This window comes from Hypoxylon trugodes (assembly GCF_022578975.1).
Source record: "Hypoxylon trugodes strain CBS 135444 unplaced genomic scaffold F4822scaffold_3, whole genome shotgun sequence".
Classification (NCBI taxonomy): domain Eukaryota; kingdom Fungi; phylum Ascomycota; class Sordariomycetes; order Xylariales; family Hypoxylaceae; genus Hypoxylon; species Hypoxylon trugodes.
In genome coordinates, this window is record NW_026250018.1 from 1,722,047 (window position 1) to 1,742,376 (window position 20,330).

General features: G+C 47.7%; 2 protein-coding genes across 2 annotated transcripts; both read left to right on the plus strand.

The window, feature by feature from the left end:
- Positions 1 to 2,251: 2,251 nt before the first annotated feature.
- F4822DRAFT_169972 (general substrate transporter) lies at positions 2,252 to 4,568 on the plus strand. Its single transcript, XM_051453270.1, has 3 exons — positions 2,252 to 2,691; positions 2,767 to 3,718; positions 3,776 to 4,568. The coding sequence occupies exons 1-3, from the start codon at positions 2,439 to 2,441 to the stop codon at positions 4,155 to 4,157; spliced, it is 1,587 nt and encodes a 528-aa protein (XP_051316786.1). The 5' UTR covers positions 2,252 to 2,438; the 3' UTR covers positions 4,158 to 4,568.
- An 11,791-nt stretch (positions 4,569 to 16,359) lies between these two features.
- On the plus strand, positions 16,360 to 19,174 carry F4822DRAFT_170026 (uncharacterized protein). Its single transcript, XM_051453271.1, has 4 exons — positions 16,360 to 17,389; positions 17,441 to 17,578; positions 17,629 to 18,329; positions 18,383 to 19,174. Exons 1-4 carry the CDS (start codon positions 16,704 to 16,706, stop codon positions 18,973 to 18,975), a joined length of 2,118 nt encoding a protein of 705 aa, XP_051316787.1. The 5' UTR covers positions 16,360 to 16,703; the 3' UTR covers positions 18,976 to 19,174.
- The last annotated feature ends 1,156 nt before the right edge of the window (positions 19,175 to 20,330 follow it).

The window sequence follows — 20,330 nt, forward strand, 5'->3', positions numbered from 1 at the left end:
AATGACAGACCTGTCAACGATCTTCTTATATGACGTACTTAGCTAAGCAGAATCAGAAACATTGGTAGTCAATTGTCACGTTTGAATTTGAATCTTGGAGATATATTGATGCAACATTAGGATCTTATCAGGAAAGATACAGTAGATTAATTGGGATTAGAAACATCTGTTTCGACAGCGAATCCCTGAACTATTGATACAATATGTACACCCTCGTCGTCGTTATCGATAATCTTGCAGATCATTTAGACCAATCAGTAAAGGCGTAGTATAGTTGATCTTATGAGGTTAATGGACCGAATCGGACCGTCTTCGCTACCAGTACGTCAATAATCGACTTGTTAAGGTAGGGGCCGGGAAAAGTCCATTAGAGCACGGTTGAAAGAGAGAAAGAAACAAATAGGTAGTTAGTAAATAGAGCTAATTACTAGAAGTGTTCTAATTGCAATTGGCACCGAGGAACGGGAAGCAAATTCCGCTCCCAGGATTTGCGTGCATAATTTTTTTTCCCTTCAACCCCTGGTCCGCCATCATGATATAATCAACTCAGCTCTTCAACACGCACTTCTGGAACGGGATCGTTGGTAACAATCATCAGCTAAAAAATTAATCAAAGATCTAACTAACCATCTAGCCAAGCCCTAACTAACCAATTACCGCGCATCGAACCAGCGCTACCAGCGGAGCCGCATCTCCTGGCAATTGAGTTAAGTAGGTACAGCTAGGGGTAATAGGACCTACCATAGTGAAAAAGAACCAGGCCAAGTTCGAACCAACGACAAAACGGCCGACGCTATCGCCGCGGATCCACAATGAAGCCGAGTATACCGAGTCAAGACCACACCACAGCATACGCACACGAGCTGGTACTCTTTTTTTTCTTGGTTTCGAGAATATCGAATCGGCCGTTTTCCTTTCCTGTCTTCTTTTACGTTGTAACCTAAAGGCCCTTTTCCAGAACGTATCGTTTCCCTTTTTTCTTCCTTCCCCGCTTCTGGCACACACTACACCGGTCCGACCGCTGGGGTAAGGAAGAAGAAAAAGTTGGAGAGGCACCGATGGTTCTCCATATTGTCGGTCTGTCAACCAATACGCGGTGGAGATCTCCGCCATGGAGTCTCGACGATGGGGAAATAGAACGGTATGGGGTTGGGGAGGCGAAAAAAGAAAGAAAGAATCTTCCCACATGTTCCTTCGTTTCGGGGTTCTACACCATTTCTAGTACGGGAACGGGGTTCTAGTGTTCCTCTCTCCGGATTTTCAATCCATACGATGCCTTATTAGACCGAAAACGTCTTGCTTGTTGGAATGATTGACGTGATGTAGAGGACGTGGCCTCTCTACGCACATTAGCCATTAGTCGTTGCAGGATCATCTCGCCGAATTCACCGTGAGGTGTAATCTATTAGGCCGAGAAGAATACATGTCAAGCGAGCGACTTACGCGAATTCTTGAGTATGGATTCCACGTCACCTGTTAGTCAGGAGTTTGGCTCAATTTTTCAGGTTGTCAAGCATGACTGTAGAAAATTTCACGATAGCTTCACAAGCAAAAAACAAAATCCCGACTATAATTTCGAAACACTTTCAACAATAGCGCGGGCTGATGATTGTGGGGGTGAAATCAGGGGAATTGTCCCAGAGCATATGCGTTGCTGCGTGCTGCATAGTATTCGGACGTGGGATGCATGACGCGTGTAATACCATGTACCTCGGGACGAATGTAACCTACCAAACTAGCTCCAAAAAATCATCAATCTGTGTTCCAGAAACGTAAGGTTCCTAGTAACGATCCCTACCTAGGTTAACTAAGGTCGGAGCGATTGAGCTGATGGTAACCAGCTTAAACCAGCTGTAGGTGTTGACCCCGAGGGGATGGCGTGCCCCTGGGGCCCTCCTGGGGGGCCTGGAGTGCTCTGGGCACGTTGCGGGTTGACCTCGTGCCTATCCGTGGAGACCAAGATGGAGACACGCTTGCTGCATACTAATTGTATTTCAATTATATTGTCTGGGGCGTGGAGAGGTGAGGTGGGTCAACAGGGGGAAGTGGAAAGAGAAGATTAAGTGCTTGTACTAGGCTACTTGCTTGTATACACCTAATTAAATGAGCCGCAACGTTATAATGGGTGACACACATACGCATTTAAATACGTTGTCTCTTCCCCCTTGGCTGATTCACACCTCTTTTTAATACTTCGTCGTCATTCTCTCACTCACTTTCTTTCCCTTCTTCATAACGACCCCTCCGGACCCCTGTCAACCTTCCAGGATATAAGGGCAAGCAGTGCTTCAACAATAATTTCTGTCGTCTTGTTAACATCACTCGCGACGGATAATTAATACAGCACTAGCACCTCGACGACTAGATCATCTTCTACCTCACGCGTTACAATTCTAATAAGTCGACCGGAAAGCCTCATCCAAGAGAGAAAAGAAAAAATGGCTGGAGGTACTGTTGTTCAGGGGTCTGCCGACCCTAGCAGGGTCGAAGCCCCTGTTACTATCAAGGCATATCTCATGTGTGCCTTTGCGGCTTTCGGTGGTATTTTCTTCGGATACGACAGTGGTTATATCAACGGTGTGATGGGAATGTCTTACTTCATTCACCAAATCGACGGTCAAGATGCCACTGCCCTCAGTGGTGACCACAAATCTCTCATCACTTCGATTCTATCCGCTGGTACTTTCTTCGGTATGTGAAAATTCACGTTATTCCCTATCATATTGCTTTCCTCTTCAAGACATATCTTACTGACTGTAAAAATAGGTGCTCTTATGGCCGGTGATATTGCCGACTGGACCGGTCGACGAACCACTATTATTGGTGGCTGTGTCGTCTTTCTCGTCGGTGTTGCCCTCCAAACTGCTTCAGCCGGTCTAGCTCTTATTGTAGCGGGTCGTCTAGTTGCTGGTTTCGGTGTGGGTGCCGTTTCCGCTATTCTAATTCTTTACATGTCCGAAATCGCTCCCCGCAAAGTCCGTGGTGCATTGGTGTCCGGATACCAATTCTGCGTAACGGTCGGTCTGCTCTTAGCGTCAGCTATTGACTACGGCACTCAAGATCGAAACGATAGCGGCTCTTACCGAATCCCGATCGCCATTCAGATGCTCTGGGCTCTCATCCTCGGAACCGGTCTCTTCGTCCTCCCCGAATCCCCTCGATACTTCGTCAAGAAGGGCAAGCTAGACGCAGCTGCCAAGGTGTTGGCTCGTCTACGTGGTCAGGCCGTTGAGTCCGATTTCATTCAGGATGAGTTGGCTGAGATTATCGCGAACCACGAATACGAGATGTCCGTCGTTCCGCAGGGTGGTTACTGGAGCTCCTGGGGAAGCTGCTTTAGCGGATCTATTTTCAAGAGCAGCAGCAACCTCCGACGAACGATTCTCGGTACTTCTCTTCAGATGATGCAACAGTGGACTGGTGTCAACTTCGTCTTCTACTTTGGTACAACTTTCTTCAAGCAGCTCGGAACTATCCAGAACCCCTTCTTGATCTCGCTGATCACCACCCTCGTCAACGTGTGCTCGACCCCGATCTCATTCTGGAGTATGGAAAAGATTGGACGTCGACCTCTGCTCCTCTGGGGTGCTCTTGGTATGGTCATTTGCCAGTTCATCGTCGCCATCACGGGTACAGTTACTAGCGCCGATAGCGCAGTTAAGGCTATGATTGCTTTCATCTGCATCTACATCTTCTTCTTTGCCAGCACCTGGGGCCCGTAAGTTTATCCATTCTTACAAAATCTCTCATAGCACATGCTAACATACTCACGCAGTGGCGCCTGGGTTGTCATCGGAGAGATCTACCCCCTACCAATGCGAGCTCGCGGTGTCGCCCTCTCAACCGCCAGCAACTGGCTCTGGAACTGCATTATCGCCGTCATCACGCCCTACATGGTAGACGAGGACAAGGGCAACCTAGGTGCCAAGGTCTTCTACATCTGGGGCGGTCTCTGCACTGTCTGCTTCATCTACGCCTACTTCCTAGTTCCCGAGACCAAGGGACTAACCCTCGAACAAGTCGACCGCATGTTGGAGGAGACTACACCCCGAACATCCGCCAAATGGGTACCTCACTCTACCTACGCCGCCGACATGGGCTTCACCGATAAGGTCGCTGTGGCCAACGTCGAGAACGCTTCCAAGGAAGAGGTGTAAGCGATTAACAACGATGACGAAGCAAGCATAAAGGGGGTTTACGGGGGGTTTTGGTAGGCATATGTACTCGGCATTTTCGAATTTGGCGTAGGCGTTGGCATAACCATAATCATTATGGTCAGGACGGATTTTGGATACTTCGAACGAACAGATGAACAGATATGTTTTGCTCTATGCGATCAATTGATCAATCAATCATCTTGAGTGGAACGGTAATCCGTGCGAGATATGTAATGATTAGCTTGTGTTGTGCCCACCGACAGCCATTATTATTTTGTTAAACTAGGAGTAGCAAGACGATCAGATCATGATCGCCTTACCTTCTACTTATAAATTTCCACAATAGAAAGCCATGCGCTTCTTTCGAACGTCTCGCTCTTCTGTGATCCTCTAACCATTTTGCTGAAGAGTGAAACTACTAATTCTTATGACGTTGTTGGCGCGAACGTTTTAGATGCATAACGGGAGGATAGGCTTAAGCTTGATGGTCTATTTCGACTAAAACTGCTCTCTATACCTGATTCTATAGGTCTACCATGTAGCCGGGAGTCCAAGACGATGGTTTGAATATCTAGAGTTCACCTGGCCTCGGCGACTGGAACACCTACTTACCTGGGTACTCAAGCACATGGCTCGTATTGTGATATGAACAAAGGCGACACCTTGAAGATATTCCAAGCCCATCTCTTACTCAGCCATAGGCACCCCAAGTAGCAGCAAAGATCACGACGACCTCCCAACAACTCCAGAGCATCCCCAAAACCCCAAGCCCGCGACAACAAGCAGCGACCCACCACATGACCCTCTCCCTAAGGCTCCAATCGCTTGACCATCGTACCAGAAACAATCCTATTCCGTCGCAACACCCTTAGCCTCGCATAACAGCGAGCCCAGGGAGATGGGAACGCATGAAGGTGCCCGTATCGTCGCACCGGTGGGAGGCGAAGGCGAGGATCATCGGTATTCCACCGGCCTAGGAGTCGCCTTACAAGCAGCTGGGTAGCCAGCTCTTGACGTGGCTCCGCTTGTTTCTTTGTTTTTAGTTGAGATTTTAGTTCATGCGAAGACTAGTCCCGATGCAATGCGATGACAATGATGAAGAGGGGTGATAGGGGTGAAATTGGCCCGCTTTATGATCGCCTGTGTAGACTATTTCGATTAGCAAGTAGAAGGCCACATGGTTAAAGGGAGCTTGTCCTCATATACTATGTCTTAAACCCTACGTCGACTTAAGGTGTCGCGACAGGAAGGTTGACTATAGTCAAACCTCGCCCTCAATGGGGCCAGTCGAGGGGTCTACCGAGCCGAGTAGACAACCGCGGATCCCGACTGCTCGCGACATCTTGCCAGCAGACACTTCGACTCCCATCTTAACCGATTGATCCATTGTCAAGGATGATGTCCATTGGCTCTAACTAAATTCCGAGACCCATGCATACTACATGTGTTATGAAGGGTTTAAAAATAGAAGAGTGGAAAACACACGATAGGGAAAGGAATTCGAAGATCTACTCATACAGTGATGGATCATACCCTCGTCGATACTTTCTACCAGATGGTTTAGAATCCCTACGAACCACCAGTCGACTTGCCGAAGGGTGCTACCGAATTCGATATAGCTCTGGAGAGTAAGACTTACCGCATATCGTTCTGTTACTGTACAGCGTATAGTAACGCCAAAACCCCGAATGTCAGAGATGCTGGCGCCTGAAAGCAGAATGCGACGCAACGCCCACACACTTGACACCTTAGGCCGGAAAGAGGTCGACCGAGAATAAGGGAAGTACATCCCATATCTTACTGCTATTGACTGAAAAATCCTAGAGTATAGGCTAACATTGAGCGTCAATTGTTGAAGACCACCTACCCAGGTACTCGATGCAACTATTGACGTTGAAAATTCGATTGACTTTTTGTCCAGCATCTACAGTGACACTGGCTCGATTCCCAAAAGGGGAAATAACTGTAGCTTCACCTCTAACCGAGTGATAGTGTAGATATGGTAAGTTGTAGCAAGTATCAAGGTTGAAGGGTTTGTGGTCGTTGCATTACCACCTCATGACAAAGATGGCATTGAAGCGCCCGGGGGTAAGACCTTGGCAACGACATCAAGGCTAGTAACAAGTTTTCTAGAACGTGGGGGCCGTTTGGGAGAAGCATCGGTCCTTCTATCAGTACCAAGGTTGCAATCCTGGTGTGCTTGGGAGCTTCTCGTCCCCGCGCAGCTGTATGGCCCCATTGCGCGCTTAGCGAGAGCAGTCAGATACACCTACCGACAGGCGCGTCTGGAAAAGCCAACCCAGATATTCCCGGGATAGTAATGTGTCGCATCCACACGTCCGTAGGCTGTCAAAGAACGGGCGAGCTAGTCCCGCAAAGGTCAGAGGTTCGTGAAGCTACTTCCGCGGGCGAATAGGTACTGCTGTGGGATGCGGACCAATGGGAGCGAAGGATGCCCAAGGATCCAAGGCCGCGTAGGGAATTGAGGATCGCACAGAGTTTCCTGGCGGCATCATATCATAGGGCTTCACGCTCCAGTGGTTACGCCTTTCCCTTTGGAGCAAGACCCGTATTAGCCGGTGGTAGGCTCTTGATCGAACCTTGTCCGGTATTTCCCAATGCGGTTGGAGCTAACGGGACAAGTACCGTCGGTAGCGAATAAAGCAGCTCGTGGCTTTAACCATCCTGGCGTTAAAACTGTACACCGAATACCGTAGAACGTAGGAGATATCGAGAACCCATCATCAAGGTATTCATCAGTAACCCTTGGCGTTGAAAAAAACAGGTACAGCATAGTAACAAGCTTTTCTTTTTTGGCTTGGATGCACGCCAGCATTCCTTTCGTCGATCAAATTAGGTCAAAGAAACATCATCTACCACAGGGTACGGAGAAAACATTTATATGTCGTCTTTACTCCTAGAGCGTCCTTCATGGGTATGGGAATAAATCGATATATAATACTACGGAGAACCCTCACTTGACTTCCGAGACTAGGATACTAGGTCCAATGTGCCCTGTGGGTAAATTTGACTATAACACTTGTTATAGCTCATGGGTCATGAAATAGATCATTGTAGGAGTTAGGACGGACAAGGTTAGATAGAGTTGAAGCGTATAGCTTTATCGTGATTAAGAGCCACCCCATTTAGTTCATTCAGGGTAGAAATTACCTTAATCGCCCACGTGCCGCAAAGTTATGCAACGACACAGCTTTGGTTCATGCAAGAAGCGGGTGAGACGATATAATGGGCCGCAATGGATTGCTCCTGCATAAATTGATGAATCGTGCAGCCTAGGGTAACGGAGAAGGGGAAATTGAGGAAACCCGTGTACTGTAGGTTACGGGTTGAGATCCTGGTATTGGGAGGTTTCTGGCCTCCCGCTTCCGTACCTAGGCAATAAGGGGATCATTCAAACCCAATAGCATACTTAGATGGCCGTTTTTCTTAGCGGCAGATGAATAATAGTCTAGAGTTCTCCCGATGCGCCCCTGGCGGCCAATCCAATATGGCATCTGCACGGGCAGCGAAGAGCTCGTCGATTGTGTTGCCGCGAATGTAGCCGTAAGTAGATGTACGAGAGTTCCTTGGCAGCTCTTGGACCCGAATTGTATACAAGCTCCACCATTGAGCTCTATGAGGCATATTGACTTTGCCGGAGATAATCGTCGACCGGCTACTGGGACGTCAATAACTCCAAGTACGATATGACGTAAACAAGCATATACAAAGACGGCTTGACATAAGAGATAATGTCATTGGAGTTACTCAAAACATCATTCTTGGATGATAGTCGTCGGGAAGGGAACTCTGCTAACGGCACTTCGCCTATGGATCAGTGTCGTCGGCTAATCAAGCATGCTTACTCAGGTGTTAGCGGCAGTAGCAGGCTTGAGGGGCACCCAATAATGAATTCTGCGAAAGGCCATAAGTTGTACCTAGAAGCCGTTAGCCCATCATATTCTAGGGAAAATGCGAAATCCCTAGATAGCTAGAGTTTTCGTCACCAACGCGGTGAATTTCATAGGTTAGAGTCGTAATGTGGCTTGAACAATTCCCGCTCGGCCGTTGGGATCTTGGGGATGCTTCACTTATCCCGCTGATTGGGGTAGGATGCAGATCTCTTGTCTATTACTGCGAGAGCTGTCTATGCGCGTTGGTCAAGACAAGGGGACCGAAAAGCCCCCCGGCAGCCGGAATCTAGATTTTACCTGTAGCGTAACTGGCATTAGTGTCATATGGGCTGATTTTAAGCCTACCCAATCGGTAGGTTCCATGAGGCGTTTCGTATCCGCGGATTTAATACTCATATGCGGTGGAAACGGCCACGGGGCCAAGGGTTTGCCCTGTAGACTCGCGTTGATATCAGCCTAGAGCTTCACCGACGAAGTATGCAACAGGTTATGATCTTTTTCGCTCTAACCCAAAACATTTCCAGGCGAGAAAATTTTCGCTCAATTGGTGGTCTCGAACGTTTATGATAGAATTAGAGGAGAGATCCGGGACATTAAAGTGATAGATAGTCCACCTCTTAGATATTGACATGTACGTCGGAAACACGATGAAGGGTGACGGGACCGCAAATACAGTGGGTCAACGCAGGCAACTTGGGGTTTCTCGGACAGCCATCGTGTTGCTCTTCACCTAGGTAATTGCGCGTCTCCCGCTCTCAATGGTAGGCGCACAGCGATAAAGCCTCCAGCAAGGCGTGAGGTCGGTTCCCGTCACCCACATCTCATTTCTTGGGATCTCGGGGTACCGGCCACAACCTAGCTTGAACTCCGGGACGGCTTCCTACATAGTTCTACCCACAATTTTCGAGACCCAGTATTGTAGTCTCAGAATGGGTAAATGCTAGCCTGGTATAGGCCGGGCGGAAAATGAGTGGCTGTTTTTGTACAACGGAGTACCTTGACCGCGATGGGGGGCAGCTTGGCATCAAAGAGACACGCAAAACATAGAATTCGTATTCCTCGTTAACATGTTACAAGAAACGGAGATGTAATTACCGGGGAATCGTCCGTTCGCTCATGAGTGAGTTAGCTTAGTAGGTAGGAGGAACGGGGAGGAAGAGGGACGAAAGGGATCCCATTCCAACTTTAGCGGCGTGGGTGCGCGGGTGAGGATTGAGAAGGAAAAGAAAAGAAAAAGAAACCAAATAAAATAAAAGGTTGCACGTTACGTACGAAAACAGTGCATTAGCTGTGTAGGAAGGGGGAAGCTTATTTTGTGGACAGACATCATAAACGGTGATTACATCCCGATTAGTGTAAGTTATGTTAGATTTATGATGCATATAGATGTATAAGAAGTTAGGTACCCTTGACATAAAGATGTAGGTATAAAATTGGCTTATCGATAGGACACGTTAACAATAAACCCCTTTTTTCGTTTTTTCGCTTCTTTTTTTTTCCTTCCATCTTCTCTCTTCCCCCCTAGTCACATTTTTGTTACAGCGGAACAACTTGCATCTCAACAGCGAAGGTTGGAAGCACACGGAGAAACCAAACGTCAAATGTTGAATGCTCAATATAAAAATCGTACAAACTTAGCTGAGTCATATCTTTAGTAATAATCAGGTAGACTGATTGTATGGTTGTCTCCCTTCTAGTTCTTTACCTATTACCTGGAAAGTACTGTCGTATTTCAGCTCAGCCCTACGATTAATGATGGTTTGCTATGTACCTTGCATAGTGGTATTGAATATTATGAATTAATTTCAGAATATATTATCAAGATTGACGAGTTGCTGAGTAAGGAAGCAATTGGTATATATACATTGGATGAGTTTTAGTATCACTTCCACCAGACTATAGGTCAAGCTTCGAGTTGTTGTGTCCTGCCAAGTATTGCGCTCATACGACGCAACTCATGGGGGTAACGTGTACAGGCGTGCAAGGCCTGGGATAAGATGTGTGTAGGCAAGTAATGCATCATTTGTTCAAACCTGCATGAGGAGCATAGAAACCAATCAGGTCCATAACTCCTCGAGCAACCTATTATGTACTTACTCCTAGCCAAGACAAAGACAACAACTCAAATCTGACCAGACTATGCCTTGTTTTTGTACGCGTGTTCAAAATCAGACAGCCCCGAGGATGCAATGTAGCAAGTTGTGTATCAACTCACATAGCTAAGCCTTGACGGCTGAAATTTAAAGAATATGCCGGCTTGCGGAGATTCAGTGCCATTTGGATCAACTTTCTCCAGGCCGCACAATGCCAGACCCTAACACGACCCTATCGCGATCCGTGGCTGTATCTTCCAAGCGATACGTAGGTGGTTTCAGGCTCGGATGGCGGAGGTGTTGCGTGGCCAGCCGATGAACCGTCATATTGAACGGAATTACGTCTAACGACAGTAAAATCTTAGAAAAAAGGAAAGAAAAAAAAAACTTGTCAATGCGCCAAAATCCAGAATAGCGTGACGTGGTCGAGGCTTGGGGAGCCTTGCGAAAGAGAGACATTTGACGACATTTGGCGACATGACCACCCGGGGATTAGCGGTTACCATCCGCCATCAGACGCATCATCCATGAGAATATTATTACATACTTAGGTCGGTAAGTTGTCGGCTTGTATGCCGCTAGAATCCTTGTGTCAGATCTCTCGAGAAGGGTAGGTCACTTTCTTCCCTTGGCACGGAGCATCTAGTACCTGGACCTACAGAGAGATCTTCTCTACTACGTTGTATATACCTCGTTGAACCAAAACCTGGACGGCAGGTCGACAGCACACATCCGGCATTAAAAAAACTCTTCTTCAACGCCTCAATTCGCATTAGGTAGGCAAGAGTTACCTATTTATATCTTGCTGCAATAACTAAGTATGGCCTACCTTTGTGGGTAAAGGCTGATAGAAGGATCTGCGCTCATGCTATTTCGGGTAAAGGATACCGCGCTACGCACGTACTGTACTGTACTGTAGGTAGTATTATCCCTCGGGTTCTTGGTTCTTTGATTGAGACTGTGGCGCAAATAGAATTGCGTACAGCGTACCTATCGCGGCAGGTTTAGGCGTCCATCTTCAAGGATCAGGTATACGATTTTTTTTTTTTTTGAAAGATTTGCAAACTTAACTCCAATGCTAAATACAGCTCTTACCGAAATGCAGATACGTAGAATCGGGTTTCTGCAAATGATACTTGCAGCTGCGTACTAGGTAGTTTTTTTAACAAGGGGGTTCGATCAGGGGTCCCCTTTTTTTCTTCTCTTTTCCGTCTTTACAATTCGCTACTCTTTTTTCCTTCCTTTCCTTTCCCCACTTATAATATTCCATAAAGGTATTACGAAGTAAGGTGTTGTATATAGCTTCAACTTGTCATCCCTAATAGTAAGTACATATAATCCACAAGAAACACCCCAAGTCGCTAAAGATCGTTCGCCAAGGACTGTGGCGCAAATGTTTGGACCATCGTTGATTCCACCTCGGTAGGATAGGACTAAAGAGGTGAAAGCAAGACTCGATGGCGGGCGGCACATGTGTCACTGCTACACTACATGTGATTCTACTGAATTCAGCAGACGGATGCGCGCTTATGGTTGCTCAAGCTTATACTTAGTTGACTATTTTAGCTACCTCCATGATGGGCAGAGAATACCTTAGCTTCTAAATAGGTACCACACAGGCAGAGGCAGACTGTAACATAACCTTATGCAGATGATTGATACCCGAGAGTCAACAATTCCCGATCCTTCGGCTACCTGCTGCTGACTTACGTCGACGGCACCTCGTGGGGGCCGTTTCGCAACTTTTTAGCATCTTGACGGGCAGTCGACCCTTGTCAAGAAGAGAGACGATCCCGTACCTAGGTATCTTTACGCCACAAGATCGCACGGCACGCTCCCTATTCCTTGCACATATAATCTGGTAAATTATCAAAGCAGATGCTCGCATCGTCGCGTCGCATCCCTCGAAAGCCGGCCACTGCATTTCATCAAGACTCGGCGACTGCTACCCACTAGGTTTCCAAGGGGCTATGATGACGGGCCTTTGCTATTCCCTTTGCGAAGAGGATTTGCGAACAAACTCGCTTAGTCCCTCTCCCCGTGTAAGAGAAATGGACGGGAATTGCCGACCCTTATTTTTTTCTCCTCTCTCGTGCGTTGGAGGCTAGTGGTAACGGTTTTCGAAACCCGGACAAAGCTATGCAATCGCCGGCGACCGTATCGTCGGGACCTGACTAGACTAGGCCTTAGATACTAGTCAGGAACAGCTAATAAGTTTATGTGTAGCTGTCTCAGAATCTCTTTCGTACGATCTGCGTAATCCCAGGTTTCGGGGCCGGTAAGAGTAGGTAAGGTAATTAGTAGATTAATATTTAGATATGTACAGAATCGCCAAAAACACCAATCCCTGCTACAGCCACGTTCCCCTAACGTCATGAGATGTATTTTAATCGAGCACGTTGGCGCCATAAACATCCCTACCTATAATCTTGAAACCGAAAAATATAACAGCAAATAGCATCTTCTTCGTGGGTTAAGTTTAGACGCAGCTAGAAAGTGCCTTATGTATATTGTGACATAAACCCCAGTACCTGGTATAAGACTGAAAACCAAAAGGGGTGCTTATTGATATTCCGAATGTAGTAGAAATAAGGTATTAATAGCTTCTAACAGCGAGGAACTAAAGATTAACCATAGCGAAGTCTTGAGGGTTGTCCCATGCTCAGCCACCCCGTGCTGCAAGACATCGATAGGTCTGTGCTAGAGAGATGATGCTGATGCCAATCAATGAGCACAGATGCTCGCTCAGATGCCAATAAACCATGTCATGTACATTGTACTTCCGGAGAAGCGACCCGACACGCCGGTATGCAGGTACATCTACTAGTTGTGAGACTTATCCTGGAATTGCCAATGTGATCTGAAATGATCAAAGCCCAATCCGCTAATCCCCCTCCATCACACTCGCATATGTGCTGTATCCCACGCTTCTTAACCTTCTTTTCCCTATTCTTGGAAACGAAAAAAACAGGTATCGAGGTCGCTGTCTTCACCGCTTCATCTGGTGGTGTGGTGGTGGTGATAATGACATTGATAAATGGCCATGATGATGGTGTATGGCTTGAGATCCTACGCTCCTCAACCAAGATTAGGTATATATCGGGATTAGAAGGAGGGTACCCATCTCACCCCGCGCGCCAGTCGCGACAAAGGAAGAATATATCACAAATGTCTTCTAGTGAGCAATCCCACAGCACCGGGACCTAGGATTCTTTCACTTGCATGCATGGCGGCATACCTAACATCTATAGGTTAGGTTGTAGGTACCTATCATGAGTTACGCAATGATGCCGGATATGTTTCTCGCTGCCGACCTTTTTCGTATCCCGCCAGTAGTATGAGACAATCTGTTCCATGAGGGCGGTCTTGCAGGTAATGAAAGGGCTCTCGCGTGTCTCCACAGCTTGAAGTTCTCCCATTTTTGTTACAGATCACCTTTCAGTTCAGTCGGTAGTATCTGTCGTTTCCTTTCGTTACAACCTCCCAAGCTCAAGTTTGCGGCACTCATTAGGAACTATTTCTTGGCAGTAGTGTTGGTCGTTGTTTTATGAATCCCTTCGTCTGTCTCGAACGGCAATCCGAAAGAGAAATCAATCTTATCGCATCATCCTCATGTTCACCCTGGCAGGGACCCATGTCCTCTTTCAAGCCAGCCTCCCGTGATGAAACCACGGGCTGATATCCTTGCCGCAGAGCCTTCCCACGCTAGAGGCTTGCTCCGTTCTTCTTGTACCCACAGACCTCCCTACAATAGTCTAGCCAAATCTGCCAGCAAACTTTTTTGAAGTTCTATTCTAGATTTCGAGTATCCTTCCAACGTCACAAAGCCCATCGGGGGGGCCATCTCTGCAGACCCTTAACACATCTCATGCCATCCCTAGCCCTTGTTAGAGTACTTTCAAATGTCAAAATCTCTCTTTCCCTGGAAGACTCTCCACTTAGATCTTACTCTATACCTAAATTTTCTTTCATTTGCGGCTCCTTCTAAGATTCCGTAATCTCATGAGATCAAGACTTGCATTGCTACCTCACTACCTGACTTTACTTACCGTTGCACTGAGACCCACTGGTTTTTGTAGGTAACACATTATCAGCCTACGGCTCATTCGGCGCAGATTCCCACAACCCCATCAGTGCTCGGATGGCCCTTGTGGTTTAGCCACCTAGCGCGCCTCTTGTTTGCCCCCCATGGCGGGACCCCCCAGATCTGAAAGTTGTTAGTTTGGTTACTTACCTTACATTGGGTAGGTGCCGTAGCTCTCTCAATATCACCTATACTCATTCGCTATCCACAACAAGTTCGTTGGGCACATAGCGTGGAAGACTCGTTTTGGGAAGCCGGCCCTATTTTACTCCCGTTAGTATAAAAAATCATCACATCGACCTACCTATAATTCCGTCTTCTATACGTGATCACAAGGTCCATTGAGCAGAATCCTCATCTGTCCACATCGGCTCACTATTCTTAATAAGCATCAGAACGCGGGACGATGACAGGTACGGTACTCTGCATGCTCGCTCTGTCTGTGCGAGGTACATAGATTGTACTGGGCTTTCGGCAAGGAAGATCTTATGGGATCTTCCCTTGACCCCCTGTCGCCACCGCCAGGGCAAGCATCACAAATCGATGCCCCTTGCTCACCATTCGACCCACATTATTCGCAGGCTTACTTCCCTACCGATTCGGATGCGATCCTCCAAGCAGTCTTTGTACATGTGTATTGTACATAGACATTCTGTCCCAGGCTGCTTGGTCCCAGTGTACTTTCAGGCCATCCCCGCAGACATCGAGGACCACACCCACCCAAGCAGCGTTGATCTTCCTATTGGCGTGAACCTCCACTAGTCTCATCAACGGTCATGCGTTCATCCGCGAAGTCTACGCTGAGCTAATGTAATGAAGGACCAATGACTGACCCCCAGATGTCCCAGCCGAGATATTATGTTTTCCCTATCCTGTCCTCTCTCCGAGGGTTCTGCTTACCGCTGTACCTCAGTTTTGTACGTATGGCATGAGTTTTTTCGGCTCAAGGTATGTACCTTGGTAGGTAGTGCGAACGATCTTTAACGGAGAAGTCTCGTTACCGTCGTTATCCTGGACGTGTCAGATACTTCCCAATCTCTACCACTTCGTCTAAACCCAGGCCGTTGAGAGGGAAAAAGTAGTTTACCCTAGACTTGTTGAGTTTCGAACGTTTGATCACAAATAACGCCTGGCAGTCTAGCGGCTGTCTTCCCGCAAGTTACTGTCCTTCTATTGACGTTTCCGGTTGGGGCCTGCGACGGCAAGGGTCTGTCTGTTGGTTCTTTGGCAGGCCACCATAACACGGCATTAGCCATTCAGCCGAGAAAACCCAATGGTCACGGCCCACTCGATATAGACGTTGCTACTTCTGCTATCATCCATGACTGGACAGAAGAGGTGTGTGGCTCAGCAGTTAGTTACCATGCTGGGGGATTTTTTTCTTATTACCACACCTAGCCTATTAAGCAGTGCGGCTTCTGTCTCGTCAACGAAGCCTTAAAACGTGCATCCAGTCCCTTTTCAATATCTCTACCGTATCTGGCCAGGTACCGTCCCAGGCTGACCCAACATTCACGAACACCCTCTTCTTTCTCCAGCCCGTGCAGGCCCTGTCCCTTCTTCGGACCCTCCCTGGACATTTCTCCGTAAGGATGGGCGGTACCGTTCGGTATTAATTCCACCTCTGTCATCCTCGAGAGCAGGGGTTCCCTCAAAGGCGCCTCGTTGCGACCACGGACAACCTCCAAAAGCCCAAATACATACATAACATAGGGCCTACCAGTGTCTAGACATTTTTGAGGCGACCGACCCCACCAGACCATCATTCGAGGATCCTCGATTTATACACGACTCATCATAAGAATTCCTAAGACGGACGAACTTCAAGGCAACACTTCCTTTTACATTCTTAGTATACACGTGGTGGCTTCATGTCTACATCTCGCAACCTTCTAGTCATCCAATCCAGTCGGTGACATTAAAACTTGACCATAAGGTTGTATTGTTATAACCTGCGTTGCCTAACCGTTCTTTTCGACGATTCGATATATATATCCAATAGGTCCTAAGCGGTGAAGAGTACCTACTCTACTGGCTCCGAGCGTTACCATCTGGTTCTTTTTTTCCCGCGACGATCCTTGAGGAAAACAACAACGAATAACTATATCAGACTCACAAAAAATTGCACTTTCGACAACAGCTCTACAAGACCTTAGTAGACATATGCATTCACCTCTAAAAATATTAGGAAGACACCTAGAAACTACAGTCCACCCAAGGCTACCCTGGTACTAAAGGCCCGGACGGTCGTATTGCAGCCGTATCGATAGCTGAGATTACCGTTGCCCTCGAGATCGGGAAATAAATCTTCTGGTCTTACTAACACCTGGTCGAGCATCAACCGTGGAAGTTTAGTTTCCTTCGTGGTATATTTTGAACGACGTACTTTCGGCAAGTAATCCTATAGCTTCTGGAATCACATCGCCATCGATACCCAACCCCTGCAACATTTCCAATGCTCGTTACCAGGCATCTCGATACGGAGCAAAACCACTGGTCTAGCAAGTTCGAGACCGCCTTTCACAAACCTACAAGCCCACGCATGTCGAGCTACGACGGCCACTTGTCGACACAGCCTGATTGGCAGGGGCAGTACTCCTTTCTTCCTCCTGGAGAGGGCAGCATCTTCGCACAACCTTTCGAGCAAGTGTCGGGTTCTAGCAGCAATAATGACATTCCTTCTCAGCAGCGCCCCTCTAGTGCGCACAACAGCACTCTTGACAACACGAACCAGGCAACTCAAAGCAGTCTAAATTCGCCAATGAACCACCACCGCAGCATACTAGATCCGCTTGGGTTGCGACAGCCGAAGGCCGAATCTCCCCCGCCAGAACAACCTGACGTACAGGGTGCGAGTTATGCTATCAAGGCGGAGTCCGCCCACGAAGAGTCGTTAGCTTCTGCGGATCACCACCATGGGCTGCCACTCGGGCCGAACACGATAGGATCAACATCATCAACAGGACAAGGACAAGAAACAATCCCTGGTCCAACCGGAAACGACGAGTCAGCGATAGGAAAAGACGATGACGACGAAGTATTGGAAGATGATGAAATGGTGGAGGGGGAAGGGGAGACGACAACGCAACCACAAACTGCAGCGGAGCGTACAGCTGCTCGCAGGAAAATGAAGCGTTTTAGGTGAGACAACAAAATGGTTTAAATTCAAGTAAGCCATGCTGACACCAACAGGCTCACACACCAACAAACTCGGTTTTTAATGAGTGAGTTCGCGAAGCAGCCCCATCCAGATGCTGCACACCGAGAACGGCTTTCGAGGGAGATCCCAGGCTTGAGCCCGAGGCAGGTTCAAGTCTGGTTTCAAAACAGGTAAGACTTCTAGATATTATTTTCTAGGAAGAAACCTAAACAATTCGCAGGAGAGCGAAGATCAAGCGACTTACAGCTGATGATCGGGATCGAATGATCAAAATGCGTGCTGTGCCAGACGACTTTGATAATGTTCAGGCACTGCATTCACCTTACGGGGCAGTCCATGGATTGGGGACGCCAATTACTCCTCCCGTCGACTTTGGGACTTCTTCATATGCGGAGCACATGATGCGGCCATTGATGGTGGACACCATGCGAAGAGGCGAGAACGAAGACCACATGTCCTCTACTGGACTAAGCCCAGCCTTTGGAAGTATTGGTTTCAACCCTTCAGGAACAATGAGCAACTCCGATCTTCTTTCACCACTGTCAACGTCTTCGAACGACCGGGGGTACTATTCAAGCCATTTGACGAGCCCACTTGGAGGAGGTCACAGAACTTCGAACCCTTTTGCTAGGCAGGGTAGTCTTGATTCCGGGGTCCAGATGCACCCGCAAAACAGGCAACAAATTCGCCCTCTACAGCCTCTCCAACTGCGAGAAACGATGTCGAGATCAAGACCAGACAATTTGCAATCACCTTTACGCTCGAGTATGTCATGGAAAGGGGATTCTATCGATTACACTACGTACCCGGGCACTAGCGGCAGCCCCGGGATTGGTGGGAGGCATCAATCTATTTACCAATCCGACCAGATGAGTAGTAACCCAGGTAGTTCGATGAACTACGACTCTAGTTCTTATTCCTGTAGGAATCACCACTTTAACCATTCGGGCTCCGATTGTTGACTTGTTCTACAGCTTCGGGCGTCCAATCTTCCCCCACCAACATTAATTATTCGAGCTTGCAGCAGCCTTCACAGAACAGGTCGCGCCTCAGGGCGGCTTCTGCGAATCTTCCACTCGGCCTCGATTTACGACACCAATACCGACCTATGTCATCTAGCCATAGTCTCCAGTCTCCTAGCCACTCCTCAACACCTCGAGTGGCTACTACTACGCCTTACGGTTCATCATCTGCATACACCACTAGCTTTCCATCTGCTCCATTAACAGCACCAATCGATTTTCCACTTTCCAGGACGCCAGGGATTAACAGGACCTCCGTCCAAGATTATTCAATGCCACAGATGAGCGCACCCATCGCGCCTCCGCAGGACTTCACTCAAGCATTACACGGCACTAGAACACCTATGAGGGACACATTTGGCGGTGGCCCCTTGGGTGTTAACCAGGGGCAAGGGTCTAATGAAAGAAGCGAGGACTATTCACAAGAAGGACTAGGTGGATCTAGCTCTGGATTAAAGCGGAAGCGAAGCTCTTTCAGTCTTTCGCAAGGTGGCCATACTCCTGGCCCGGCGCAGACTTCTCAACCCTACGGACACACGAGCTGAAGGACGCCTCACCTCCAAACTAACGACCTACGAAACGCCCAAGCCCAAACGTGAAGCGAGTTGACACGGAAACCCGAAATCAACGTGGCGCTCTTCTGGTTCTATTCGAAAATAATACCCAAAATTTTGTGTGGACTTTATTAGACTACCATGTGTTACTATATACCTTTTTCTTTTTCTTGTTCCGTTGCATTTTCGGCGCGGATGTGTCACAGCGTCACAATTGGTTTTATTGGGAGTGTTGAAGTATTTTTTTGGTATTAGTGGTGGTGAGGTCAGATCAGTCAGAATGAATTTTGTTTATGGCTTGATAAAAAGAACATATCATAACTCAACATACATACATTCTGGTGGTAGGGGGTACACTTAGTGCGACTAGGAAATGGAAGGCCGTGTGATCAAGATGGGAAGATGGGCGAAATTCGAACGAGCATACTTTTACACCGCTTGACGCGCGCAAAACTAGTAGTACCTTTTGCCCTTGGGGCTGTACATAGACAACCTCCTCGATCGTGGTCAATGTAAGCTCCTGGTTCGCAAAGGCGAATCAGGCTGGTGATCAACAACCTCATCAAAGTGTCAAGTTATTTGCGTGAAGGCTTAGTTTGATATTTGCTCTCTTTGCGCGGGATCCACACGATAGCGACAAGCAAGTCGGATTACTACATGCCTTACATACCTCCTATTTGAAGCTTGGTACCGATCTGCATTCCAAATTCTAACCTTCTCCGCAAGCCCCATAGATCTGTGTTGAGGCTCACGACTAGTAAGGCACGAAGCCTCTCACCCGGTATTGCGCGGTGGCTTAGACGGCTCAACGTAGACAACTAGACAAACACTTACCGAAGGTATGCGCCCCAGCTTACTACTACTACAGTACGCTAGGTTGTCTGCTCGCCTGCCTTATAGCGTACATGATCAAGTCGTAGCAGCGTGGAGAAAGAGGGTTTTGACCCTAAAATCGGAATGTAACGCCGATAGATGGTAAATCTCGTCTTGGGGAGATCTCGTTCCACTCATAATTCCCCGAACACGTTTTAGCAATTAACACAGACGGTCCTCCCTACCAGGCGTCGTTCGATGCGACATTGCAGGCGCCAGACCGCTAACTTTCTCCCTGTTTATTATTTGCCTTGAGTCTATTTCCGGGTGGGCAGTGTTGTTCGCGTAGAGGGAAAAGCGGGATTGTTCCGGCCAGGGGAAGAGGTTTTATCTTACCTGTATGAGAAAAAAGAGAAAGAAAAAAAAATCCTTACGAATCTCTACATACCTAGTTGTGTGTGTTTTTTTTCGCTCATAATACTAAATAGGCAAGACGGGGAACAAGGAACCCCCATTACACACCTAACAAACAA